The following is a 27589-nucleotide window of genomic DNA, read 5'->3' as shown; positions in this document are numbered from 1 at the left end:
TGATAGGAAAGAAGGAAGTGCTGCCCAATTCCAGAGCACTAGCCCTGTATACGCAGGAAATGGCTGGCTTAATATTTGCAAAATCTTTGGCGACTTGTTGGTCACTTCTGGTGGTAGTTTTTGTTCTTAAAAGAAAATGGTCAAGGGCTTAGGGCTTAGGGAGAAAAATGGCATTCGCATGTCCATGTGTTTGGAGGAAATGGAAGAGCCTGAAACCACTTCTTCTGGTAAATGTGTAAGCATGTGAGCATGCATGAAGCTCATTGCTGTAACGTTCTGGTACCAATCATGAATATTTTTGAACTATTTAAAAGGCATGTCTGTTTTTCCTGTAAGGAAAATATGATGGTATTTGCTACAGTATCTGATTGCTGATTTGTCATTTAGTTGAATAACGCTTCCCTTTTTCACTTTTTTCTAGATGGATGATGGGACTTGTCTTCAGAGCAAGAGAATGCCACAGTCTCCAGTGCTGGTGCTGCTTTACTGCTTACCTGTGGTAAGTCACTTAAATGCTGCCACGCACTTCTTGGGTCGGATCCAGTACTGTGTGGCTGCTGTCGGGGTGGGGGAGCAGGTGAAGGGCAGGACTTCACGGAATGTTGGCCTCGGTTTACTCCTCTGTACAAAAGGGCCAGTTTTGCCAGATCGTGACAACTGAGTTGAAAAGTCTGCTGAGTGTCTCTGATCACAGGCCGAAGGGGGCTGCAGCCAGTGCACACAGGAGCAAAGCAGAAGTCCTGGGAAACTTTGTTCCTACCCCAAAAAAGAACAAAGCAAACCCCTAGCTGCTTTCCTGTGCAGAGTACACCTTGTGAATGCTCCTCCCCTCCTTTGCTCTGCAATGGTTGGAACTACTCCCAGGAAAGCTTTCTCTCCAGCTCCCATTTTAAGGCCCCTGGAGCAAACCTTTCGCACCACATGCCTGTCCTGTGTGCCATCAGGCTGTGGCAGCTCCTGGGTGTAGCGCAGAGCTGACTGCGCAGGGGTGGTGGTGCTGCGGAGAGCCAAGTGTGTGGAGCTGGAGGAAGGGCTTTTCCCCAGCCTGTTCCCCAGCCCAGTGGCCAGCTGTGGCTCTGCAGCAGCTGCTTCCTAGGTTGGGTGGGGCTGGCAGTGAGTGGGGAGAGCTGAGGAGTGTGTGGGGAGTGGGGCTGGCTGCACCAGTCTCTGGAGGGTTCACTGGTGAGATGAACACAGCTGCTGCTGAGGTTGTGCCTAAACAGCTTGTGTGTAAAGGCCTTCTCTCCAGTGAGCAGTTAACCAAGTCCTGAGGCTTTCTTTGTGTGCCCTTGGCTGAGGGCAAGGCCCCTAGTGATGAGGAGGAGCTGGGTGTTTTTGAGCAGCAGGGAGAGGCAGCAGAGGTTATTCTCCTGTTTTTCTTTAGGCCAGGTGAGTTTTGCCTCGTGTCCTGCCTCCACTTGCGTTCCCCTGTCACTTGTACAATTTGTTGCCAACTGTACCTGCCACAGGCACTGTGCTCTCCCCAAGGTGTTGATGTTGCAGCTGCACATGAGGATTTGATAAGGATTTCCTGCAGTGCTAAAAAGTGCTCATAGGTCAAAGGTGCAGTGTTAAAATTAATAGTTCAGAGACTGTGTGTCTCAAGCCACCCATAAAAGCAGTGTGATTCACTGCATGGAATACCACCTGTGTGAAGCAGCTGTCTCAACTACTTTCCTGAGACAGGGGAAAAAAAAGTGATATTCAGGAGAGGTTTTATTTGGGTTAAAGCCCTGCTCTCAGGAGGTTTTGTTTTTCACCTAATTGAAAACATGTACAGTAGTGCTGCCCAAGAAATGCTAGCAAGAGGCAGTGTGGCTAAGAGGGCCCCTTGCCTTGAAGCCATGAATCACTGCTGATCACTTCTCCAATCTAGACCTGAGCATAAAACTCTGCAAATAAAAACAGTAGCAAACAGCAGGATCACTGAGGCAACAGCTTTTGGGGCCTCATCCAAGGAATTGTCATTAGATCCTGCTTCCAAAAATATTTTGTTGAACCAAGACAACACCCGGCCTCTTTCAAATACAGGGTAGCTCCTGGAAGGCATCTCTTTGCATTGGTGGAGTATTGACTCTGTCACACAGCCCTTGCATGCACAGACTCACTGACTGCTCATACAGGTAGGGTAATGGGGTGCTGGGCCTAAGGAAGCAGGGATTTGGTTGTATTTGATCGTTGTTTCATCCGTGTAATTTGCAATGCTCGTTTTATTTGAGGTACTGGATGTTCTTGATGGATAAGTGCTGGACTGAAGCTTAGGAGATGTGTGCTTAAAATATGATTTCACTTAAATGATATAATATATATTTATTACACGATTTCCTTTTTATAAAAAAATTGAAATTATATAATGTGTATTAGTATACATCATCTCTAATATGATCTGACTGAAATCGTAATGACTTGGCCAAGTCATTCAGTTCCGCCATGATGTTGTTATGAAATGAAGAGTATATTCCCAGTCTCCTAGCAGCTGTCCGGATTGTGTGCTCCTCTGGGAAGGGGCTGCCTGTTACTGCGACTGTGCCTCACATAGGCCTTGTAGCGAGATGGGAACTGGTTGTGCTGGGCACGTGCAAGCTGGGTGCATCTAAGTCCTGCAGGAGCAGTGCTGAGTTGGGATGAGGCAGAGTGCCTGTTGGGGAGGATATCGTTATGTTAGTATGAAGCTCATGTCCTCAGGGAGGTTCTGAGGTTAGAGTTAGTCGTGCAGCGGTGCTGCTTGCAAAAGCGGTTGAGGTGGCTCAGCTCTGGCAGGGCTGACGTGCGGTGTGCTGCGCTGCACCTCGCAGAGGCACCCCGAGAGCAGCGGCGCAGCCTGCCGCCTGTGTGCCCTCTGCAACTCAGGGCAGCCGCCCCAGGCCGCAGAACAGCATCGTTCTGCCCCGGGTCTCTGTGGGGTGCTGCTGCTCTCTTGCACTCCAGCCTTGTGCAGCTTGTGCTTCATATTTGTTAGCCCAGCTGTTGGATAGGTGCTGAGGCTCTTCCACGGTGCCTGCGCTGGGGAGTGTCTTCCCAGGCAGCCATGGGGCTTTTAAGGCCTCTAGGTGAGATTCTGCCTCTGATCCCAAAGGGGGACATTTGCTTAGCATGTAAACATGCTCTTGTTCCCAATAGGAGCATGTACTTTGGGTACGAGTAGATACATTTCTATATTGGTTTGTGTGTGTATGTGTATTATTTTTAGTTTATACACTGTGTATGTAATAAGCAGTTGAAATGTGACCACTTGTCATCCCCCCCAAGATGATCAAATGTGTAAAACTGCTGTTGAGGAGAGAGAAACTGCATTGCCATGAAGTTGATATTTAAGTTAAAGATAGCTTTTTCTACTTTGTCACTGTTTCCTATGGGAGTCATGATTTTTAGGGGTATTCTATACTCATTTTTCCCATCCCTTGTGTCCTGGCTTAACCAGGTCATGGTTTCTTTTAGCAGGATTGATTGGCAAAAATAAATACTCAGTTATATTGCTAAAGGAGAAAAGCACTTCACTTTGATGTTTCAAATGTTCAAAGGAATAGATCCAAATTTTCTGAAGGATCTGTCTGGCTTGATTGTATTTTGGAAAAAACAAAGAAAAATACGGCAGTGCCTTGATATCCTTCTGCATTTCTAGGAATTGAGCACAAGGTAAATTTGAGACAACACATATCCTTTGCACGCTCAGGCCTTGTATTGCTCATCCAGTTTATTTAGACGTACAACTGTGAGGGTATTCTTCCCCATGGCGATATGTCCAAAAGCTGTGTACCTCTGAGAATTGAATTACCTGTCCTAGGATTAATGTTATTAGTAATGGTTGTCATATTAAGCTTCCTACAAGTGAACTATGCAGGACGTTGTTCTAGTTCTGGTAACTTATTCCCAATATTATTATATGTATTTGTCCCTGAGATTCTTGCTTGGTAGAAAACCTGGAGGCATCAGGGAAGTTAATGTTCAGTCTGACCATAGGTGAATGTAAGGTAGATGACACTGATGGAAATGATGAAACATGAACAGAATGGGAAAGGCCTTGAAATGTTTCCTGAATTGAATAGCAGCACAGATGTCTTCTGAAGCGACCCCTGAATCAGATGAGTGCACCAAGTGGAGGCCTGTGGAGGCTTTCCAGAGTTGAGGTAGCCTTTGAGCCTTTCAATTCACCTTTTTTGCCTCTTGCTGTCTATCCTATTACCTCTGGCCACAGACTAGGTGCAGTGTCAGAGAGCACTGGAGAACAAGTAGCTCATTTGAAGATGAGTGTGGCAAGTGAAGACTTAATAGTCAAAGCCAAATTTTCCTGAGCCCAGAGTAGTATATTGCTGAAATGAATGGGAAACAGAGCTGTCGTTACTCTATGAAAGTGCAGGGAAGTCGGACTGTAGTTGTGAAAAAGTCCAGTCTCCAGACAGATGTTTAGTGCTATAAATGTGTTTGTTGAGAAGGGGAGAGACAACGGCAGTACCTGAGAGTTTTCTGAAAAATGTACTTTCCCTTGTTTTCTAACTTGGATTCTAAAATAGGACTCAAATTATCCTGTATCTTGATATCTCACCCAGCTGATCAAAACAGTCATTGTGCAGAGAGGCCCTCCTGATTTCTGTCTAAGGAGTCTTAGTGTTAACTAGGAAATGTAATTCTGTTCCAGGGAAGGGGATTCTGAGGACGCTTATGTGACAGGAGCTGTGCTGTGGCTGCAGGTTCAGGATTCATCCTTTTGTTTGCAAGTGCATAGATGTAAATGTAAAAAATATTTCCCTTCTTTGTGTTCATCATGGAATCACAAAATCATGGAGGTTAGAAGAGAGTTTTGGAAGTCTCTAGTTGAACATCCTGCTCCAAGTGGGTTAATGCTGCATTCAGACTATGTTGCTCAGTGCTCTGTCCACTCAGGTCTTGAAAATTTGCAAGGATGCACAAAGTTTCTGGGCCCCAGTTCCAGTGCTTAGTTATCCTCCTAGTCAAAATGGTTTTCCTTTCCTAGTTAGTCAGAACTGTATTTCAGTATCATGATCATTGCAGTTGTGTACAAGTATCTACCCATCAGGATTTTGAACATCAGTATTTGTAATAAGGTGATTTTGTTTCATCTTTTGGTATTTAGAGCAGCTGCTCTTTTGTGGACTGACTGGGGAATAGCAAGATAGAGACCCCTCTGGTCTAGAGTTGTTTCTTTAGACATTTATTTTCCTGGAATGTGATGGAATATAATCTGTGAAAATTTGTTGAATGAAGGCTTGTGGAAATAGAAAAGATGTATGGGAGAGGGTTTGTCCTGCACTGTTCCCCATGACTTGAAGATCCATCACTTTACCATCTCCTTTGTGTCCGCCTCTTAAGTCTAAGAATGGTTCATGGGAAGCAAAAGTATTAAGGAGTTCTTGGGTGGTGCCAGAACACATGCCAGAACATGGAGACAGAGATGCCAAGTTAGCTGGATAAAGAAAGCAAGCAAGGAGATGGATGACAGGCAAGACTCCGGTGGGACTGAGTGCAACTTGGAGAGCCATTTGACAAAAGATCAGCAGCTAAATCCACTCCAGGGCCTGCAGCACCAAGAGGCTGTTGGGTACCTCTGAACTGCTGTCAAAACAGAGCTACACAGAGTTGGCTGAATTTGCAAAGCCTGGGAAGGCTGTGTGGAAGGTGGCACTGATTCAAGACAGGGTGGAATTCTTGATTTGTTGTTCAGCACTGACCATCGCATGTCTCTGAGTAGCATCAGTTTAGGCTTAACTCCATGACATGTAGGTGGCTGTTTATGTTTTTTTATTACCATCTTTTGTCAGCCTCCTTCTGAGATCAGCTGTTCCTTTTCCTTCCCCTCTCTTGCATCTTGACTGTCCTTTTCTAATCCATCTGCTCACTTTTCTTCTCCTCTGTCTTCATGTCATAGCCATTTAGTAGCTTCTCATCTCTTGCTCATCTTTCAACCTTCTGGCTACAGAATTCCCTTGGCTGCGTCACATGTCCTGTTTCTGCCTGTTGGCGGCTTTCCTTCTTCACTGTTTCATCCCACTACTAACATTGCTCTTCCTATTTTCATTCTTCCATCTGTTTATTTCCCCATCTCGTTCTAGCCTGTGGTTTTGCCTACTTAGTGGTTTCTTCCCATTACTCTCTTATGCCAGACTTCTCCTTTTCTCTACTGATAGTTCTTCTCCGCTCTTGTCCAATGTCCTTTCTGTCAAACGTGAGTGGATCTCTTCTTTTATCCTGTCTGCACACTTGGCTCCTCCTCACCCACAATGCCTGTTCCAGTCAAGTAAATGAAGCTTTATTTGGCTTTCTCTCCTCCTCATCTGTCATCTTAGTCCTTTGGCTTTGCTCTCCTTCCCCTTCTTTCTTTGCTGTCTGTCCTCTTTTCCCTTGCTTTCTCTCTGTTGTTTAGGTGTTGCAGGATTTTTTTTTCCTGCCATCCTCCTCCTGCTCTAATTACTCATCTTCCATTTTCTCTATTCTCCAAACCCCTGCTTTGTTTCTTTTTTTCCTCCTCTTCATCTGTCCAGTCCTATTTCTCTGCTCTTTCATTCCTCTTGTCATGTTCCTTGTATCAGCCCCTTCTCTGTAGGCTGTGTTTCCTTTTTGGACCTCCAGCCCATGGGTGGTTGCTGGGCTTTCCCTCCAGTTGTTCCCACCCACTGTTTTCATCTGTAGCTCAACTACTTGCTGGTTTCTTTTGGGGCTGCTGGACAGAGACAGGATGCCTTTTCAACATTTCTCCCTCCTACCCAGTCCTTCACACTACGCTGCGTTTTCTGTTTTTTGCAGTCCCTCATCTTGATTTTTCTTCCTTCTGTACCTGCAGTGCTTGTGGACTCTTGTACTGTCATAGTCCATTTACCCTTTGCCTAATGCTGCTGACTTCCCGTCCTCTTGCATGCTGTTCCATTCGGCAGCTTTTGCTTGCTTTCAGACTGTTGTGTTTTGTTCACCCGATCGTTGGCCTCTGCTACTGTTGTAGTCCTGTTCAAATCTGTTCCTTCAGCTCTTCCATTGCCCTGAGATCAATTTGTTCATCTGCTTTTGTGGGTTATTCCATAGACCAGCGCTTTCAGCCGAGCCTTAAATACACTACTGATAGTGCTACCAGCTTCCATACACCTCTGTCGCTTTTGAAGGAAAGGCTTCCGGCCCTGCCGTCACTGGAAGCCTTGCTCTCTCTGAATCAGTCTGTTGGTTGCTTGTTCAGTGTTTTTTTGCTTCCTTCCAATCTCTTTCTCCATTGAAATGACACTTTGGTTTTATTTTTTCCATCTGTTTCTGTGCTGCTCTGCCCTCCATCTAGCCCCTAGAATAAACTTCTAGGAATTCTGCATTCCTGGAATAAAATTGTGTTTAAAGACAGTGCTGGGGCAGGAAGACATGGATTAGTTTTGTATTTCTTTTACAGGTATTTTTATAGACTTTTCTCTGCTGAGTAACCATAGTTGTCTGGCATATGGATTTTGATGCTTTCTCCTGTTGCTGCTGTTTACTCTCTTCAAAATTCAAGAAAAGACAGCCTCTGTACTGTAGACAGACAAGAATTCATCTCTAGCCTGGTTGCTGGTTTTAGACTCCAGATGCTTGCAAAATCTTGTGTCAAACAGATCATAGCTGGATGTGTAGCTGTGTTGCTGCCCTAGTGCTGTAAGTCCAGCTGAAATGCAGGACTGTTTTCTTTGCACATGAAGACAGAAAAGGACCTTTGGAGACCTATTACGTTTGCTCTGGAAATTGTTCCCCATTGATCTTCCCTTTCTTGTAGCTTTCATTTACAGTTCTATATCCTGCCTATGTTACTGGTGCATATTTGGGCCAGGGGTGCTACAAGGGGAGAAATCAGAGATACAGTGATCTGTTAAAACGGGCTTGTGAACCTCGCACTGAAACAAGTTTCTGAACTGTAGGGCTGTTCCAGCACAAAACAGTTCATGTTGGAGGCTTCCCGGTCTTGTGGAATTATATTTCTGCCCCCTCAAAACTCTCACAATAGATGGATCTATAAAATAAACTTAACCTAGTTTTTGTTTTGTTTTTTTATTAGGGCCCTATGGAGATTTTTAGGCCCTCATTTTCAGATATCTCCTTTACAACTTTTATAATTAATGGAAGATATACTTTTTTTTAGTTTGTCCAGCTCCTAAAGTGTTGTGGTAATACAATGTTTTCATACATCTGTGGCATTTCCCAAGGGGGTCTTAAACCCAACCCAGACCACCTTATATATGGTTATATATGAGGGTCAGGTGCAAGGATGTTCCCCAAGTCCTTTAAGTTAAAAATCATTGTAACAGGTACACTTGAAGAACAGATTTACAATGAACTTGCAGTAAAACAAAGATATCATGCACAGCTGTGAAACACGTGCAGCCACTTTTCTCCTCCTTGAAGCATATGGGAAGTGGTCTCTGCCTTTCCCAGTGTACATCAGAGCCTGCACAGAAATGGGTGCAGAGCCTGAGCTTCTCCCTGCTTCCTGAAGTTAATGGCAAAGCTCTCCAAGTGACTTCCACGGTGGGGGACCAGAGGCTGATGTGGAAGGATATTGGGAAAGATTGTTTACTTCAGGAAAAGTCTATACACAGCTGATGGCATCCCTCTCTTACTCCTGTCTAATCACTCTGATCTGCTTAATGTCCCAGGTGCCATTTCTCAGCCCAGATTTTTGTGCAGTGTGACTATTTGTCAATTAAGCAGCAGATAATGTAGGTAGCAGTAATTGAAATCAGTTTGGGGTTAATGTTATGTCTTGCAGGATGATCTGTTATGATGTTTTCAGGGTAAATTTACTGAAAAAAGAAAGTTGTATCCAGAAAAGGGCAGGACCTGAAACCTTGATAGAAGATGCACAAAACTGCTGCAAACCATATATAGGTGTTAATCCACTCCTAATCCCCAATTTTCATAATACTCAGCCATTGTAGCATTGGTGCTGTATAGCAGAAACATGAACTGAGGGGCAAATGCAAGAAATAGTAGTTTAACAACTAGCCAGACCCATTTCAGAGCACAGATGTGGGTTGTCAAGTCAGAAATTGCTGCCTTTGTCTGCCCAGTGCAGAATGTAAGACTGAAGCATTTGCAAAATGCATCTGTGAGCTGCTGGCGTCATGTGCTGCTTTTCAAATGGGGTGAATCTGAGAGCACGACTGAATTATCTTCCACGTGCTAAACAGAGCGTGGCTGAAAAACAAAGCAAAACCAAGAAAAGCAGAAAGTTCATGCCATCTCTGGTAAAAAATCTACTTTGGTGTTTTTCGGTAGGTTATGATGCAGGTTGCTTCTGCAGTTTCCATTTTCTTACATGTCTGAGTGACACAACTTAACATTGGTGCTGAGCCAGTTTTGCCATTGCAAATGTCCTGTGCTGTCCATTGCTTGTGGGTTTTGCTGCACAGCTGTACAAGGAGTGCTGTGTGATGTGGGGAGAGTGGAACTTGCATTTCAGAAGAGCTGCTTTGTCCCTGAAGTGTTGGGAGCATCTCTCCTCGGTTCAGGTCGTTCCTGGTGCTGGCGGTGTCATGCTTCTCCTAAGGATAAGGAGAGAGTTTGACTTTCTAGGGCTGTCTAAATAGCACCTTCTGTCAACACTAAAGGATGCAAAATGAGTGAATATCTCTGCGAGAGTGCATTCTAGCCTGCCTCGCTCTAGGAGAGCATGTGAGAAACCCCAGAAGAGTCTGCTGTGACTACAACGCTTGGAACTGGAACTAATGATGTCTTTAGCAGAGAACAGAGGGGTTCTTCTGAATGATCTCATACGCCCTCATGTAGGGCATGTTCTATGGTGCTTTTGTTGGGCTATTGAGACTCCTTCTTGAAGCAGATATTAGAAAATGAAACCCTTTGCAGATAAACTACATCCTGATTAGTTGTCATTATGCTAAGGAAGTTGTCCTCTGTTCAAGTGGTGATGAATGATGGGAATGAACAACTGTGGTCAATTTATTCCTGAGGAATTCCTTTGGTATTCCTGCTTTACTGTCTGCTCTGGACCCATCTGGCCACGTTCTGTCTGATCAAAAAGACAGGTATGTTTTTAAATGTTTGAAAATACTGTACTGTGATTACCCAGAATTGCTAGAAATACCTGTTACAGAGACTTCCTGACCAAGACAACAGTTAAGATGGTTTCAGCTTGCTTTGAACTTCCTAAGCCAATGATAAAGGAATTGCTGAAAACAGAAACACAGAAGAATATGTATTGTGTCCCACTACTCAGGTGAGCTTTTGTTTTGGGTTTGTGAGTGTAAAACTGTTTCTCCAGAAGGTCAGTCAGGTGAGTGCCATGGAGAAGGCCTGCTTGGGAGTAGCTCTCCTACAGAATTGCTGTGTAGCAAAAAACGACAGCTTGATTGGTCGTTTAATGGGTTTTTCTTTCTACTCTGAGCACTCAACACTACAATGAAATGTCCTCTATTGATGCAGTCTGTCTGAGTGGTTTGGTAGGATTAGGAATAGTACAAGGTTCTGTGTTTGTTTTTTCTTTTTCTGCTGTGTTATTGCCCCCCCACACCCCAGCTTCTTTTTTAATAGGCGAAGAATAAGTCAGCATGTTGCCTCTATAGCAGAGCCATTCTTCTTCCTTGTCAGGTGATTGCCTAGGTCTGCCTCAACATGCCTCCTGGAACGATGTGCTAAGGAGGGATAGGAATTCCAGAGCAACAGATTGCTGCAGACCCTAAAAGCGCCAATGGTCACTGAAGGTGCAGTAGAAATGACCATACTTTGGGAAGCGTGAATATCCCCTCTCTTCTTTCTGCTTTAGCAAGAACTGAAACCTATACTGGAATGCCCAAAAGGTATGCAAGAAAAGAAGAGGCAGGGGACTAGTGGCAGACTGAGGTGTCCCTGGAGGGTCACTTTGGGTAGAAGCAGTGCCTGCTGTGAACTCCTCCTGGCTGTGAGAAGGAGGAGTAAAATGCACCTTGCTGCAGCAGGCAAGATTGATTGAAGCCATTATTTGCAATACAGGAACTCTCTGAAGCTAACATTGCTTGGGGGTGTGCTGTTTGCTCTGCAGATGAAGTCCACAGCTCAAACGGCCTCCTCTCCTGCTCTGGACAGACAAGGATTTGCAGAAGTAACTGACAGTCTGTTGGGTGCATGACCCACGGTTTCCTCTAAACACCGAGGAGCAGCAGGTCCTTGAGGCGTGAGGAGAGGAGAAGACGAGTGGTGAGGTGGAGGGAAAAAAAACAGCAAAATGCATCCTTGCTGCCTGGCACAGTTTGCTTTTCTACCACCAGGTGAAGGTGTGAGGAAAAAGACCCTGCATCCTCGATGAGATCCCTCTTTCCTTACGCCACCATTTGCCCTGGGGAGCGTCCCTGGTCTGGGAGGGAGGGGGGCAGTGGACACTAGGTGACTGCTGGTCGTTTCTCTTTCCCCAGAAACTCTGGGGTGCATTGTTGACCAGAAACCCTGGTACCCAAAGGAATAGTCTGGGATGGGGAAAATGGCAATGCCAGGATTTGTTGTTTAAGTGTTCCCTATTCTCCAAATCTGTGTTGTGATTGTGAGGCTCTTTTGCAAATATATTTAGTTCTGTGGCTCACACCGAAAGGGCTTGTGGCCTTTAAAAAAAAAAAAGCCTTTCCAAGGTTTCATAAAATCAGTACATGCTCACAAAAAGTTTTACATTTGACAAGCTATGTCAACCTGTGGAAAGAAAAACTCATTTTAGGAAAAAAGTAGTATTAGTAGTAATAAAAAGAAAAAAAGCTCTTTGCATCTTGTGCTGACCATTTATATTTCAGTTTCCTTTTATTTTCCTTTCTGTAGCCATTTCTTGCCTCTCATCTTAGTTCTAGCTTGTGACTGCTTGGAGGAGGTTTGTGGTTTATATTTTTACGGCATCTTGCACAAGTGTGTTCTGGTGCATGTCAAAGACTCCTACACATGTCACAAAGACCAACTAAAAAGTCAGAACTATGGAACAGCATGAGAAGAAATCATCAGAGCCAAATCCTCAGTAGATGTCGCTGGAGGAGTTGCAGACTAGCAGAGGGACTTGCTTGCTTTGTGCAAGATAGGCTGTGCTTAGTGTGTTGAAGAGCAGCTTGCATCATGTTCTCCATGGTCAAATAAGTTCATTTCTCACCTGATATTTCAGTAAACTACACTATAGTGTGTAGGAGGGAACTAGTTGTTTGAATTCTTCCAAATCAAGCAAGAAATTTTCAGAATTTTCAATCTGCTTCTGTCTTGCAGGACTTAAATAGAATTGTTTCCCTTCCATTTTTGAGTAAAGTTTTTCTGATACTTTAATTGCTATTCAAACTGAAACTGTATACTAATTAAATAGATTCAGAGCCCAGCATTTTTAGTTTGCTAGAAGTAATATGCACTTTCATTTAGTATAGTTTGCAAATTGTAAAGAAGCACTAAAGAATGCCATGGGAACTTGTCAAGGCTGGAGTATGTGAAAGCTTGCTAGCAGTGCTTTGTGAGAAATGATTTTTGTCTGTCCGTATTCCACACAGGCCGAGTATACCTATGTAATGGCCTGTCAGTGGTTTCTTCCTTCTCTGTTGACTGGAGATCATGGAAACTGCATTTTGCAGTTCTCTGCTATTGCTCAAGTGATGGAGACAATCAGGATTATGGTATGCAGGAGTACTGCTTTGGCACATGTTGAGTATTGCCTAGATGATGTTCTGGGAACTCTGTAGATGTCTGTAGCTATATATGTACCATATCAATCTTTTCCTAAAGAAGGTTCACTCACACAACCGTGTAAGAGTGCCCTAGAGCTGTTGTAAGTACGCACACCTTAGCCCTGCTCTAACTCGTCTTGCTTGTTGCCTTCTCTCAGTTGAGACACGGTACTGCTCTTTGGCTGCTGCTGGTGCTGTGCAGTGTGTGATGGGAAACACTTGCTGGGCACCCCTGCAGGGGCCAATGGCCTCGCCCAGCTCTGTTATCCCTAGCTGGACCCCCACATGTTGTGTTGTGTAAGTAGCCATGTAGCTTCTTCTTAAATTAGTCACTGGGTATCACTGAGGACTCTAATGCTATGGAAGACCAAAGGCAGAGGAATGAAATCTGGAAGTGAAAGGAGGGGAAATGAAAAGGCCAGATTCTGCCTCCTTTTTGGTAGTATTGCCCTCTGAAATCTGGGACCATTTGTGGAATTAAGCGTTGCTTGGGCTGAGTAGTGGTCTGAACACCTTGACCTCAAGGCACTAGCTGGAACACTGGGAACCTTAAAAGCTGGGAGTGGGGGGAGAGAAGAGGAGCTGCTGGGGAATAAGAGTGAGCACTGACTCCAGAAGCTAGTACCTGCCTCCTCTGCTTTGTAAAATGAGAGTGGCAGTGAGCTGACTGTGTTGTTTCCTGGGTCTAGTGGGCTTGGATGTTAGCCTTTGCACTGGAGTCTCTCATGCCGATGAAAGTGCATTGCAAGATGATATTAAGCAGTTTGGTTGAGTCCACTAGAACCGTGCTAGAGTTAAACTGATGTGAAACGAAACGTGCCACCTAGAGATGCATCTCAGTGCAGTCAGGAGAGGTATAGACTTCTTGGAGCTGGAAAGCTCTACAGCTTATACATCTGTTGGGTGTTCAGTGTAAATAACACTAACAGTAGAATGCAAGAGACCTATTTACCTTCCCTCGAGTCAACATGAACTTTAGTTACCTCACTGAGTGCATATTTCATGGAGAATCAAGTGTGGTGTAGTGATACAATATGCTTTGTTAGCATAACCCAGAGACAGGACCTCATTTCTGTTGCTTTCCTAAACCAATGAGCAAAGACAGGCAAGTCACTGGTGGTGAGGCTGAGTCCATTAGTCCTTCAAATATAGTCGTGCATCTTTAGCTAAAGCTGTATGTTGGCTGTGGGAATTATTTGCCTCCTCTCAGGCCTTACCAAGTGGCATTTTGGATGGTGCTGAACATCTGGTGCTTACTATGCATCATTATGTGTTTGTGGTAGGTACATAACATGCTATCAATGCAGTATGGTGGAAAGGCCTTCCTCAGCGGAAAAGAAGTTGTTACTCACAGGACTGTTTAAACACATTCTTTGCAGCCTCCAAAGATATCGAATAAAGACTTGAAAAACTATTCAACAGTATTCTGTAGTCTTGGTCCAGAATATCAGTGACATGAAAGTAACATTGCTGCAATGTTTTGAGTTGATTGTTGTGCTTGTGTTAGGAAAATGTTATGGGAAGGGTGATGGGCTGCTAGAGGGACATCTGGGATTCTTTTGGATTCCGGGGTTAACTACACTGAACTCGAGCATCATTTGTCAAGTACAAGAATTTATTACAGCTCAGCAGTTCTACACATACGACAGACACTGGACTCAGATAAACAATTAACGCCAGACAATCTACAAGTATAACAAAGCTAGAAAGAGTAGTAAAGCTAGAAATAAAACAGAGCTAAAAACAGAATACACACATGAGAGTTCTGTGGTTAAGCCATGGATGCACAGTACAATGACCGTTCTTGCCTGTTCCTTGTCCTTATGTGTCACTGCTCCGGTGTATAGAGTAGTTGACCTGGATTATTCTCATAAGGCACGAGCCCTGCCAAGATGTTTCAGGTTCTCCCTGACAGTTGGCTTCAGGGGCATCCCTGCTGATAGGTGGGTTATTGGGTTTGCAGGCCAGCTGATGATGAGTCCGAGTCCCCACCAGAGGTAGGTGGCTCACTCGCTTTTATCCTTCCCGGGCTTAGTTCTTTATCCAAACCAACAGTGCCAGACCATGGTTACACAAGAGAACCAGTGGCCTCAGCCAATAACAATATGGTCAATAGGGTGGTCAACAGATAACAGTAGGGATGTTCAACAAATAAATCGGTGCAAAGTTCCACAGTACCTAGATGCTTAGGGTGTGAGTCTGCAGTGTCACTTCTCTTTTGCTGGCTAAGTTTACTCAGCGCTTCTGGGGTCAGTGGAGGGCTACGGCAACCGCACAGTGTGGTGACTCTGGCCATGGCGCACCCGAGGTTCCTAAACTCTTGGGGAGCACCCCACAGCCAAGCTCTCTTCTGTGGGCTGCACCATGCTGAGTCCCGTGCTTGCCTGTGTGGTGCCTATCAGGAAGCAATAGTAAGACAAGAACTACTTTTATATTAGCAACCTATTGAACAGATGACACTGGAATAAACATGTATGACCTGCAAGTACTTTCTGTAGTCACTCGGCTTGGTCTAGTATTGCAAGTCAACGTCTCCTCCCTCTTGTTTGGTGCTTTCCTCAGCTTGGTTTGCTGGACTTGTAGTCTCCATTTAATAAATGGTTGTTGTTCTTGCTGTGTTCAGCAGTCCTGATGTGTTTCGGCTAAGGAGGCTGGCTACTAACTTGCTCTCCCTGTAGGCATCTATGCATGGATCTACATGGGTGTGTGCATGCATGTGCGTGTGTGTATATTTTTTTAAGAAGTCTAAGTGAAATAGAGAAAGACAAGATATATTTACAGTCTGAAGTACTCTTCCACCTACAGTGTTTTAAGAGATGCTCTCAAATTTGTTGAATTAAAAACCTGACATTTCCCCCCCATAGCTAGAAATTTCCAGTTAAAAAGTGCTGCTGCTTTGTGCTTTGTATGTTTGTGTGACCTCCTGTAGGACACAGATAGCTGACTGTGTGTCCTCATGGGTCAAACAAAGCACTTGTAGCTCGCCTTCCTCTATCGCTTCCTACCGTTTTTCTTTGGAGCTAACCCAGGGCTGTGATGCCCCGGAGAAAGGCAAGCAGTGTATGGTTATAAGCAAGATTCAGTTTTGCTAACTGGAAGGAGCTGAGCTGGGCAAGAGGAAAGCAAGCTGACGTGGCAAGTGAACAATCCTTGTGGAGGAAAGCCCAGCATCCTTTGTTTTGATCCCTTTCTTCTGGCTCTATGTGTGCCAGTCACCACAGCAAGCGGTGCAAGAGCCTGCCTGGTGAGGTCAGGTTTGTCATCTCGTAATCTGAAGAAACTCTGCAGCCTTCTCCAGTTCTGCTTCTGTATGGCTCAAACAGCAGCTCTTTAACATACCAGCAGAGGATGACAGAATCGCAGGATAGTTGAGGTTGGAAGGGGTCTCTAGAGATGCCCTAGTGCAGCCTCCCTGTTCCAAGCAGGCTCATGAGCATGTCAAGTCAGCTTTAGAATATTTTTAAGGGTGGAGACTCTACAGCCTCATTGGGCAGCCTGTTCCAGTGTTCAATCACCCTCCTCCTGAAGAAAGTTTTTTCTTAAATTGGAATGGAATGCCATATATTGCAATTGGTCTCCATTGCCTCGTGTGTGGTTTTGTGCCCTTTATTGCTTTATGCAGGCTGCCGCCATTTACAGTCCGTATATGAGTGAGTAGCAACTGGCTTTAGGCTGATGCTGCATTTCGCCTGGAGATGGGCAAGGAGCAGGCAGTTCAGAAGTTTGGTGTTGGCCCTCAAAGTGCTGAACAAAGCTGAAGAGTGGGCCCGGTCAGCAAAATAACGTGTATCAGGCCGAGCACAGCTGCAGTTCATTGGTTTCCTGGATCTTGCACTGGCCCTGCCTGCAGTGTCCCTCCTATGTCAGTCAACGTGAGTGAGGGTGGTAGGACCTGGGGCCTCGGGGAGAGAAAGTTGCCGTGCAGTAAAAGTGTTGGGGGCTAAAACGTGCTGGCCAAGTAGAAGCTAGCCTGAGGCGTGAACTGACACTAAAAAAGGCAGTGTTCAAATGCTAATTGATTGTTTTGGGAGAAGGTGGTGAATAAACATCTCTTATTTTCGAGTGCTTGATTTCTCTTTGAAGGTTCAGAAGCGATTCCATTGCCTCTTGTGCAGCCCCCTTCTCGTATGCCATGAACTTTTGTTATCATATCCATAGAAACCAATTGCTCAGGATGCTCTAATGTCATTCAGTCTGTCGATTAATTACAAAGACGAGCAATAAATTGTGGTGAACTTTGCCCAGTGATCTTTTTAGAGAAAGATTAAAATCAGAGATTGAATGAAAACAATGGGATGAGAAGCTGCCTTTGCTACAAGGCAGCAGGGGAGGATTCTTCTGGCAAAGGGTAACAGAAGGAAGAGCAGAGTACCTCTCTGGGTACCTGCTGCGCTCAGAACAACTGCTGCCTTGAGGCAATCTCCAGGCAAGACTACAGGCCAATGTCTTGCCCAAGAGAGGGGTGGGATGTGTCCTGTGTGATAGGGGGACCACTGGCAGTGGTAGTGGGGCAGTGGGTGCTACAGCTGGGTTGTCACTGCCCTGCTGGATAGCTGTGGCCAAATCCCTCAATTTTTCTGCCATTGCCTTTGTCCCCTCCGGCCTTGCTCTGTCCTGTCCGCGTAGACTGCAAGGGTCTTTGGGAAGAGACATCTCTCTTGAACGACTTAAGGCCTGTTTACAAAGCTCTGAGCAGAAGTGAGCCTGCGAGTGGCTGAGGGCCTGTGGGAGGCTCCTGTAAGACAAATTAAGGAATGGTGTCATTTGCTTTTTGAGTCTGGGGAATGCTGTTGTATTTTATGGTGTTACACCCTTGCGAAGTGGTGAAATGGCTGTCTGTGCCCTGTGTACCCGGGCTCAATAAGTCCGGGACCATTTGGCACCTCCCGGGACCACACTGACTGTGGCCAGCTCTGCAACAAGCTTTATGTTGCATCTTCCTCTGAGAGCACCTATTGGGATCATTTAATCATTTTTGTCCCATCATGACCTGTCGGGATTCTGGGAATGAAAACAAGGAGAGGACTCGGTAGCAGTGGGTTCCCGAGGGTTTCTTTGTGTTCCCTGAAGCAGGGACTTAGGGAGCCACGAAGAGCAGTGACATCTCTTTGCTCACGTGCAGGACCCTGCAAAGCCTGTATTTTCCAGAGGGGAGTGTTTTGTGTATGGAAAGCACTGGGGAAAATGCTCCTGTTTCCTGACAAGAAGGCACGGTGATACCAATCCAGATTATTCTCTGACTTGACCAAGCAAATAAGTAAGAGCGGTAACTCCCTGATGTGCAATGGCTGTATGTGTCCTTTTTGTGCAGATTCTGTTAGCTGAACGTCACCCCACGTGTCCCAGCTTTGAATCTGCAGACGTATAGGCCCTGTCACGTGAAAGTCCTCCAGCCTTGGAAGGAGATGACTGGGGTGGAAAAGGGTGGGATCGAGTTGTTGCAAAGAAGGCATTTCACAGTCTGTGTTTCCCTGTGTGCGGCTACCAGGGAGGTGTCCTTGAATGGCATGTGCCAGGTTTTCTCAAAGTGTGAATTAAGGAATCCCTATTACTGTTTGCTTTCAAAGCACGTGTTTTCACGGTTGATGCACAGGACAAAGAGTTCGGTCTGCCTCGCTGCCCCGTTACAGGCTTCGTGGTGTTGGGCATAAGGGACTCCCCTGCTGCTGAAAGCGTCCAGCTTGGAGTGCTCGCAGTAACAGAATTAAGCTCCTTGCAAAGGGCTGCTTTTTTCTTTTCTTTGCTTTTCTTTTTTTTTTGGTTGCCCCCCAGTTGTTGAAATGTCTGAACTGGCCAAAGCACCTGCTGTCAGGTTGTCTCGCTTCCACTAGCTTTCTTGCTGCTGTCTGTGCATCTGCCCCTTTAGCCCATGGGTTTTGGTGGAGCACTGCTGGTGTGACCAGCCCCTCAGGGCAGAGCACGCGCCTTGAGGAGACCGGCAGCCTGGGGACTCCCTGGTGCTTGGCCGAATGTGTCTCAGCACGGCCTGGTGATAATTCGCTGGTGCTGATTAGCAGTCTGTTTGTAGCAGTTTTGCTAAAAGCTTGTAAATGAACACCAAGCTGCAAATCTTGCCGTTGCCCATTTGGGCAATTTGCTGTTTTCAAAGATGTGAAGAGGAATAAAAGAGCTGAAAATAGGCCCTGAAGCCACTGATAGTTAAAGCACTGTGGCTGTGCTCACGGTTCAGCTGCCAGGGACCAAATGTTGTATGATTTCAAATGCAGGGGCATGATTTTTGTTTGTCATTATTTTGAGGCCAGACAGATAATAGCTGTAGTGTGTGTGAACTATGTTTCTATGGGAAGTTTTGGCAAAGAGGAGATTGGAGGAAAATTGACTTTTCAATGTGGTATTTCCTCTAGATAGCATAAGTGCCTTTCATTTGACTAGGTCTTTCCCCTGACGAGGACTTTCTGCTTGAGTGAATGAGGCAGGGAGTTCAAGTGACCCAGCCCCTGGCATCAGTGATGATGCAGCAGGTATAAGTTTGACCCTTGCACTCCGATTTTCAGATTTTCAATGCTTTTTCATGATATCCGTAGAGCTTAGACAATTTACATCTGCTGTAGATCTGGAGCTAAATTGTTGTTTTTATTGTGGGTCTGCTCCAAAGGTTGTTGCTGTCAAGAAGTTTTGGATGAGCTTTAGGCTGAAGCTTTAGACTGGAGACCTTTCTGTTATTACAACAGGGGAATAAGAGCGTGCTTGTTTTTTCCCCAAAGAAGTGCATCTTTTTAGGTTACTGGCTTGGCCCGCTAGCCATCAAATGAAAAGCAACATTCTCTGAGAATACAAAGATATTTTCAGAAACAGGAAAGAAGTGGTAATGTTATTCCCAAATCCCTAGTTCTTCGATTCATATCTGCAAGGAAAAAGACTATTTTTGATACCATCAAGTTTATTCTACTTCCAAACACAAAGCCAACACCAGCAAGGCAGAATAAGGGTAATAGGTTTCTGATCCACTTACCATTGCAAATGGAAAGGATAAAAGCAGGACCTTTCTGTGGTGCTTAGTAGGTTTATTAGTGCTCCAGAAGCTTGCACATGTAAGAATGGGAATTATGGGCTGTAGGGGTCGTGTAATAAGATTGGGCAGCTTTTTCTTTTAGTATGTGCTGTCCAGGACTGAAGGCAAATGAGAGGTGAGTTGTTTTCCAGAGTGATTTCAGCTCTGTCTGCCTTTTATTTGCGGAGGCTGGTTTGCGGGCACTGGAAAGCTTGTTACGTCTGTGTTCTCCCTGAGACGGGAAGACGCTGGTGCATCCCTTCTGCGCCTTGGTTGTTCTCTGTGCCATCTTCTGGCACATCCCTCTGCAGAAGCTTGGAGGGGTGTTTGGGCAGCTTGAAGAAGTGTGTGAATACCAGCAGGCAGCCAGAGACAGTGCAGGGCTCTGAGGTGCTTTCAGAGTCCTCTCTTCAGGTCACTTTTGTGACCAGTTAGGCTGCTTCATGGCAAAGACCCACTTAGACCTATGGGTCTGGCTGAAATGGCCTTTTCTTTCTTTTTCTGCGTGCACGCTTTCTGTGGTGGCCCTTGCCTTTGCCTTCTCAGCTGCCTTCACCAGGTCTCGCAGCTGCTTCCTGCGCAGTTATTGCTGCTGCAGGTAGCCAGGAGCTCCTTTGGGTAGGGTGCAGCCCTGTGCTTAGCGTCTGCAGTGCAGTTTTTGAGAAATCATGACCGACTGATAAATCGAACACACCAAGAAACAGATCTGGACCAGGGATGAAATCTTCTGCTCGCTGGAGGTTGCAAAGCTGGTCCAGTTTGGGTTCTCAATGCAAGCGTGAGGGTTACACTATGGCGTTACTAAATTTTTTTTTGTCTTGATCTAAAATAGCCAGGTCTCTTGGTGCTTCCGTAAAGGGAAAATCTGTGTTGAGCAAAATCTTCTTGCTTCATTCTGAGTGAGACCGTCTTTGAGCTGCGACTGCAATTATCAAGTAGTTAAATGACTCTCCTCCCAAGAACCTGCTTCTGACTAAGATCATCTGCGAAAGGCTCTGATTTGTGTAGCTTCGCACGCTTACAGAAGGTCATGATGACTGAACCACCCAACAACCTGGGATGCTGATCTCAAGCTCCTGCTTTTCCATAGTTTTCTTCTATTGTGGAATATAAAGCTGTGTGATTCTGGGTGACTTTGAGTTGAGGGGAGTCACCTATAGCAGACCATGTGACAGTAGGGCAACCAGCTCCCACATCCTGGACTATAGTGCCCTCACACTGACCTGCTCAAACGGGGCAAGAGAAAAAGATCATAAAATTAGGAGAATTATAAAATGTGACAGTCCAGATTTTTGTGCTAATCAATGATGACTAGAGTTGATCTTGAGTGTGGATTAAACAGAGCGTCCCTAGCTGTAAACCCACTCGTATTGCTGAACTGAAAGAGATGCTCTGAGAAAAAATGTCCTGCAGCACATCTCAGGAATTTATTGAATTGTGCAGTTTGGGATTGCCAGAAATATTACTGGCTCTGAGAACTCTGCAATAATTCTGCACCAGACTAATTCTCTGCACTGTTTTATCTTCTGCCTTTCTTTTCAGAATCTGTTTTCAGCTTGCAGGTTCTCAGCCTGGCAGTAAACTGCTTCTGATATTATGTGGAAAAATCTCTCGCAAGTTTTGACAATGTTGCTCTTTGACAACTGATTCCTGGGATATGCAGGTGCCTGAAATTCTGCCCAGCGCCCAGGAGACTGTGGTCCCATGTCCCTTCCCGAGCTCTGCAACTCACTTCTGTGTGATCTCGAGCACTTTCAGTAATTTCCCTTTAGCAGACTGTCCTGACCCATCCTTGGTTGTCTTGTCTGTTTGGATTGCAAACTCTTCAAATAGGAACTATTGTTTATTCTGTGTCTGTGCAGCAGCAAGCATAGGAAGCCGCTAATCTTGTTTGAGCCTTCTAGTGACTGTAGTATAGTAACTGTGCATTGCAACTGCACACAAATTATTCCTGATCAGATTCCCGCAAAAGCGTATGTGCTTGTGTGAACAGTGGGTGTTCCTTCCTTCTGACCCTACGCAGCCCCTAGGACGGTTTCTGTCACAGTCCTGCCCTCTGCAGGTTTTGCTTCAGGTGTTGGGTGTTTGAACCATGTGGCACATCGAAAACAGTGGGCCTGTGCCCAGCACTGTAGTTAGAGCAGTGCAGAAGTGTTTTCAGGGCTGCTCCGGGACTGTCACTGCAGCTGATCCTTGACCAAGCAGCCTAGGTATGTTGCAACTAAGTGTTTGGGGCAATGTTTTCTGAAGCACACACTGAGAAATGTCTCCAATTCTTCTTGAACTCCGAATAAAAAGCCTTCAGGAGGTTTTCAGCACTCCTGAGAACTGAGTCTGTTACTGAAGTGCTGAAACAGGAATTATATGCCTATGTTTGAGAGACACTTCCTGCTTATTGCACCTTCTCTGTACTTGGCCAGCCAGAGTGAGATGCTAGACAAATATTTTCCTTTCCCTAAGGAACATACACAATATCGAGCTGACCTCTTATTTCAGATGTCATCACAGGGTTGCAGGAGAGATGAATGGTTCAAAATACTAGTAGTTGAAATGATGACAAGGAGAAAGAATAATTTAACCTTAATGGAAGTATGTAGAACCGCCAATGAGCAATGTTTGAGAAAACTATACCTGTAGGTGACTTTGGCCTTCTTTTTGACATAGCTATGGTGGGTCAGGCAAACTGAATCTTTTGGGCCAAATTCAAACATCATATCTGAAGCTGCAGTGCCAAGTTCAGAAGCTGACTCTACCAGGTCTCCGTTGGATCCCAGGGCAGCTGAAAAAGCTATTTACCATTTAGACTCATTTTTTTCGAGGTGAGGCTGCCTAGCCTGTAGTTCCCTGGGTCCTCTTTCTTGTGCTTTTTGAAGACTGGAGTGACATTTGCTTTTTTCCAGTCCTCATGCACCTCTCCTGATCTCCATGTCCTTTCCAAGATGATTGAGAGTGGCCTAGCAATGATGTTTGCCAGCTCCCTCAGCACTTGTGGGTGCATCCCATCAGGGGCCATGGACTTGTGGATGTCAAGCTGGCGGAAATGATCTCTAACTTGATCCTCCTCAACCAAGGGAAAGTCTTCCTTTCTCCAGACTTTCTCTCTTGTCTCCAGGTTCTGGGATTCCTGAGGGCTGGCCTTAGCAGTCAAGACTGAAGCAAAGGTGGCATTCAGTATCTCTGCCTTCTGTGTCCTTAGTCACCAGGGCCCCTGCCCCATTTATAGGCAGGCAAGCTAGTGCTGGCTTATATGATGGAGTTCCTTGGAGTAATTTATGAATATGCGTTTATAGAGGTTTTTCAGTCGTGGCGGTGCCAGGAAATGCCCTGAGGAGGGATGCCAGCTACGAGTTTAGAGACAGCATAAGAACCGCAGACTTTGGCATTTCTCCTCCAGCGCTGGCAATTTTGGGTAGCAGTTTTAAGTTTGTGAGTTGGGAGAAGAAAGGATTTGAGCTAAATGTAAAAATGCTCTCAGAAGGGGGGGGCAAGTTTAGAGGAGAAAATCGTAGCTGCAGAGTCCCAGAGGCTAGAGCATGGGGTCACACTGAGTCTGCTGGGCGGCAGCAGTCAGAGAGGTGTTTGTGCAGCTCCTTGGCTGCTGTAAAATCCTTCCACTTATGTTTTGGCACACTGTTTGGGTCAGACGATCCTTGATTTGGAGAAAGCTGTTTTGAGTCGCCATAAAGTAAGCACCAGCAGAGAACAGCCCTGGGTACTGAAAGCTGCACACTCCCAAGCAGCCCCTGCATGGTCCCACCTCAGGGCACCCATGCCTGGGCACAGCTGTGCCAGGGCTGGGGGTGTCGGGGCTGTGCGAGCTGCAGCCCCCGGGGCGAGGCCGGGCTGCTGGTGGGGTGGGAGACTCAGCAGAGGGGCGACTCCGGCACCACCGGCACCCCGGGCCAAGGGGCGGACCTGGCTTCGGAGGAGCGCGGCCCAGGCGCTCAGTGCCACCCCGGGCTGCATCCCCCAAGCGGCCCGTGCCGGTTGGGGACACTGCCCGGTGCCAGCGCCCAGAGGACTTGGCGTTCTGGGACAAGTTGTCCCGCTGCAGGGCAGACGCTGCCGGGGCGCAGCCTCCCCCCTTCTCTCCCGGGTGCTTTTGAGTCTGCCCAGTCGATGGCTGTGTCTCTGGCTGTGGCAGAGCTCTCGAAAGAGGATGCGAGATGCTCTGTAGTTAGTGGATGGAGCGTGCTCTGTTTTAGGTTTTAGTCTCGTCACTAGTGGGTAAAGAGTGCTCACATCCTTGAGGCATAAGGTTTGTAAGGTTTCTGTTACAACTCTGAATTACCTGTCAAAAGTGGCAGCCTTCTCTTGGTTCCGTTACATCCTTGACCATGAGAGTTTCCTGCACCAGGAAGTTTCACAGCCTGAAAATGCACCGTGCAGAAATGATAATCTCTTGGTTCTGAGTTTTGCCGCGTTGTACGCTGACTGTTAATTGTGTCTGTGTGATGGGAGAACAGAAGCTGCTGCTGGATTCGCTCTAGTGCATTTGTTATATTATGAGCTTTAATCTCCGAGTCATCAACCCTCTGCAAGGTGAACCTGTTCCATCTGTGCATTTGATCTTCATAGCAGGTATTTCTGTGCCCCGGGCATTCTGCCTGTCCATTTGTAAAGGTCATCTTAAAAGTCCGTGGTATCCTTTTGTGAAATGTGGTGACTGCATTTAGTAGTCATGGGAGAGCTGCCACAGTGTTGTGTTTGATGGCATAGTATTTCCTGTATTCTCCATTTTTACTCTGTGTATTGTAACACTTGTTCTAGCTTTTGTTTTTTCATATAGTTGCCAACTGAAAAGAGAGGTTTGGTAGAGCTATACGCAGTGACATATAGATTCCTATTCTGAGTTTATGTTGTTGATTTGGTACTTTGATGCATGTGAGTTGTTTAAATTCTGTGCAGTGCAGATTTACCTGTGATAAACTTCATTACCGCATACTGCCCTGGCACCTCGCTGAAACACCAGATGCCAAGGTGCATCCAGGGAATTGGGGCAAAAGGCACCTATTTGCCTTTTTATTAGAATAAAAAGGCAAAAGGAGCAAGTTTAGAGAAGAAAAGACTGTTGTCAGGAAGATCGGACGGACTTGAAATGTGATCTGTGTTGTCCAGCATTTCAGTTCTAAGCCCTTGTGGACAGCAAACCAGAAGAGAGTTGTGGATTTGTTAGAAGTACAATTACAGCAGCCAGTGAAAGCAAATTGCTGAGGCTTCCCAATTTATTTCTTGTCATCTCTTGCCTGTACATGATGCGGGGCCCATTCTTACCTGCCTCCAGTGACATGGTAGAAGGGATTAGCTTAAGCCATGTCACTTGAGGTTCAGGCTGAGAACGTTCTGCTTCATTCATGAGGCAGAGCGGCAGCTGCTTTGGGCCAGCGGATGAGCGGTAGCTGTGGCAGCCTGACTGCATGGGATAGTGCACCGGTACTTCTTATAAAGCCTGTTGAAGTAGCTCATTGATGAGGCAAAAATCAGACCCCAGGGAAAAGACCTTCTGTGACAGCTGTAACAGAAGAGGCAGGTATCTCCTGTGCTGTGATCTTCTGCACTTGCAAGAGCAGAGCAGAGTTGAACAGGCTTCCTCAGGAGCCTGAGCAGTGGGATGCCATAAGAACATGTAGCAAGGAGAGGCCAAACGTGGCACCAGACTAGGGGAGGGGAAATGTTGTGGAGCGAAGGCCAGCTGGGTTGATGAGGATGGCAGCAAGCTGCAAAAGCCCAGACTGGAAGGAAAGGATGAAGTTGTCTCATCTTGATTTCCCAATGTGATGCTTTTACGTCTGCTCTTGTCAGGTGCTCATTTCTGTACCTTTGGTGAGGCTGTTTTGGTTTCTCCTGTCCTCTTTTTGATACTGCTGCGAGGAAGAAGATGTGGAGAGAAAAGATCCTAGAACCTAGAAATCTTCCCCTCAGCTCAGCATTGAGCAACAGAAGGTGCTTTTTCTGTTCTCAGTGGTTCTGGGCTGGCAGGAGGACTTAGGAAAAAAAAGGTCACAGGACTGCTCCAAAGGAAGACTTTAGCTCTTCCTAATTTGCCAGTTAACCTCGAGTTAGCTTGTGTAGCAATGTTGTTTGTGTTCATCTCTACATTTCTTGCCCATTTATGATGTTTAATGAGAATTATCTATCTGCTTGGAGTAAAGGTTCAGGGGGTTAGTGGATTGCAGTCTCAAATGTGTCAGCTTTCTTGTGCTGTTAGAGGACGAAAAAGAAAATACCATGTGGAGGTATTCAAATAAGAATACGCCTTGTAAGACAGAAGAAGTCATGCTTCTGCTGTACTCAGCTCTGCTGATATAAGAATTCACCTAGAGTACTGTCTCTTGATTTAGAAATTTCACCTGGAGAAAGGTAAAGACCAGCTGGATAGAGTCCAGAGTCCAGATAAACTCTGAAAATCTAGAACTGCAAATCCTGTGGGGAAACATTGAATGAGGTAGTTTTATTTGTTTAAATAATAGACAAATATTGTCATGTCTTAGTATTGCAGAAATGGGCTGGAGAGGGCGCTGCGGTTCAAGGTATTCCTCTTACATGGTAAATATTTGATCTCAAGGATTATTTCAGTAACACTGTTCTTTGTTTAAAATCTGCATCTTATCTTCACCATATCATTTTTTTGTTTAAAATCTCTATATACCATATGCATCCATTTAACGTATCCACAGATATGAAGTGCAACATTATTTATAGAGTGACTTTAATTTGGTTGCATCCACCCTAATCCACAAGTTGCCTTGTGTATGCCAGTATCAAAGCATACTCTCAAACTGTTTACACAAGGTGGCAATCTTCTCTCAGTATGGAGGCAGCTAATTTTCTTAATCCAGTCCTTAAAATACTGTCCTCTGGGTACCAGTGCCAGGTGGTAAATTCCTCTGTTATATTGTAATTAAATATAATATAATTGACAAATGCTAGCAGACCGCTGAGAAAGACCTGATGGGAGAACTGATAAGTGCCGATAACCCTGAGGCTCAAGTGGGAAATCTCCAGGCTGGAGCAGAAATGGACCATTATAGTCATCAAGATGAAATCTTTGTTTGCCGAATTTTTTCTGGCTTAAATAAGTTTTTTCTCGATCTTTTATAAGTAAAAGGTTGAAAAGTAAATTGCTGGGTAAAAGATTTCACCTAACTGCTAAAGTTTCTATCAAATCTAGATCTTAGAATAGAATAGTTCCATGAGCAGATAACCTTTAATGAAATGAATATGGGTGGCAAGTTTGGGCATATTTGAAAATTGAGATGGACAGTAAAGAGCACTTTGGCCATGAATATCTTGCTCACTTATTTGAGGAGAGGGGATAGTTGAGGCCAGTGAACAACATATTGCAGAGGACAAAAAAATGAAGCCCAAGCCATAAATCAGAGCAATTCATCCATGGTTGGAAACAGCCAGCCAGTCTTGCCACCAGTCTCTGCTTTGAGAAGGAGCCAGCAGCTGCTGCTCAGAGAACTGTGTCTGGGTGCTTGCCAGGTGAAGGACATGAAAGAGAGAGCCAGTTTCAGGTGAAGTTTTTGTTCAGCTTTCTCAAGTTGGTTTCTTAAAGAGCCATTTTGATGAGGAAGCCTTGTAATGTTTTTAAAGCTGTGGGCAGAACTGAAGGAGAAAACCAGAGTCTGAGGAGAATTGAATTGCAGTAAGAGTTGTTTATCAGGGATTCTCCTCCGTTTGTGTCAGCAGCATCTGGGAAATGAAGGCAAAGGCATGGCAGTGGGAAACAGGAGCATGAGCTAGTTGTCCTCTTGGGCGACTTCTGCAAGACTTACCTCTCTCTCTGCTTGAGTGACTTCCCAGCTTACTGAACTTTGTCTTTGTTTAAAATATAAGTTTTCTGGGGCAGTCTTCTCAGCGTGTTGCTACATGCCCCTGTAATAAAAACGAGAGTATTCCCTGCCATGTTTGGGAGAATGCTCTCAAGAAGATTGCACGT

At 45.5% G+C, this 27589-nt stretch overlaps 1 protein-coding gene across 1 annotated transcript in view; it reads left to right on the top strand.

Moving 5' to 3' along the window:
• Positions 1-429: 429 nt before the first annotated feature.
• The window catches only part of LOC136992140 (maestro heat-like repeat-containing protein family member 2B), a gene marked incomplete at its 5' end in the record, with an annotated part of 60965 nt that continues 33805 nt past the window's right edge, over positions 430-27589 (top strand). Inside the window, one exon of the mRNA XM_067297003.1 lies at positions 430-499. Within this exon, the coding sequence (XP_067153104.1) occupies positions 430-499 (70 nt within the window). The remainder of the gene's footprint in view (positions 500-27589) is intronic.

The sequence above is a fragment of the Apteryx mantelli genome, chromosome 5 (genome assembly GCF_036417845.1).
Source record: "Apteryx mantelli isolate bAptMan1 chromosome 5, bAptMan1.hap1, whole genome shotgun sequence".
Lineage (NCBI taxonomy): Eukaryota > Metazoa > Chordata > Aves > Apterygiformes > Apterygidae > Apteryx > Apteryx mantelli.
This window is presented reverse-complemented; position numbering and strand designations above follow the sequence as displayed.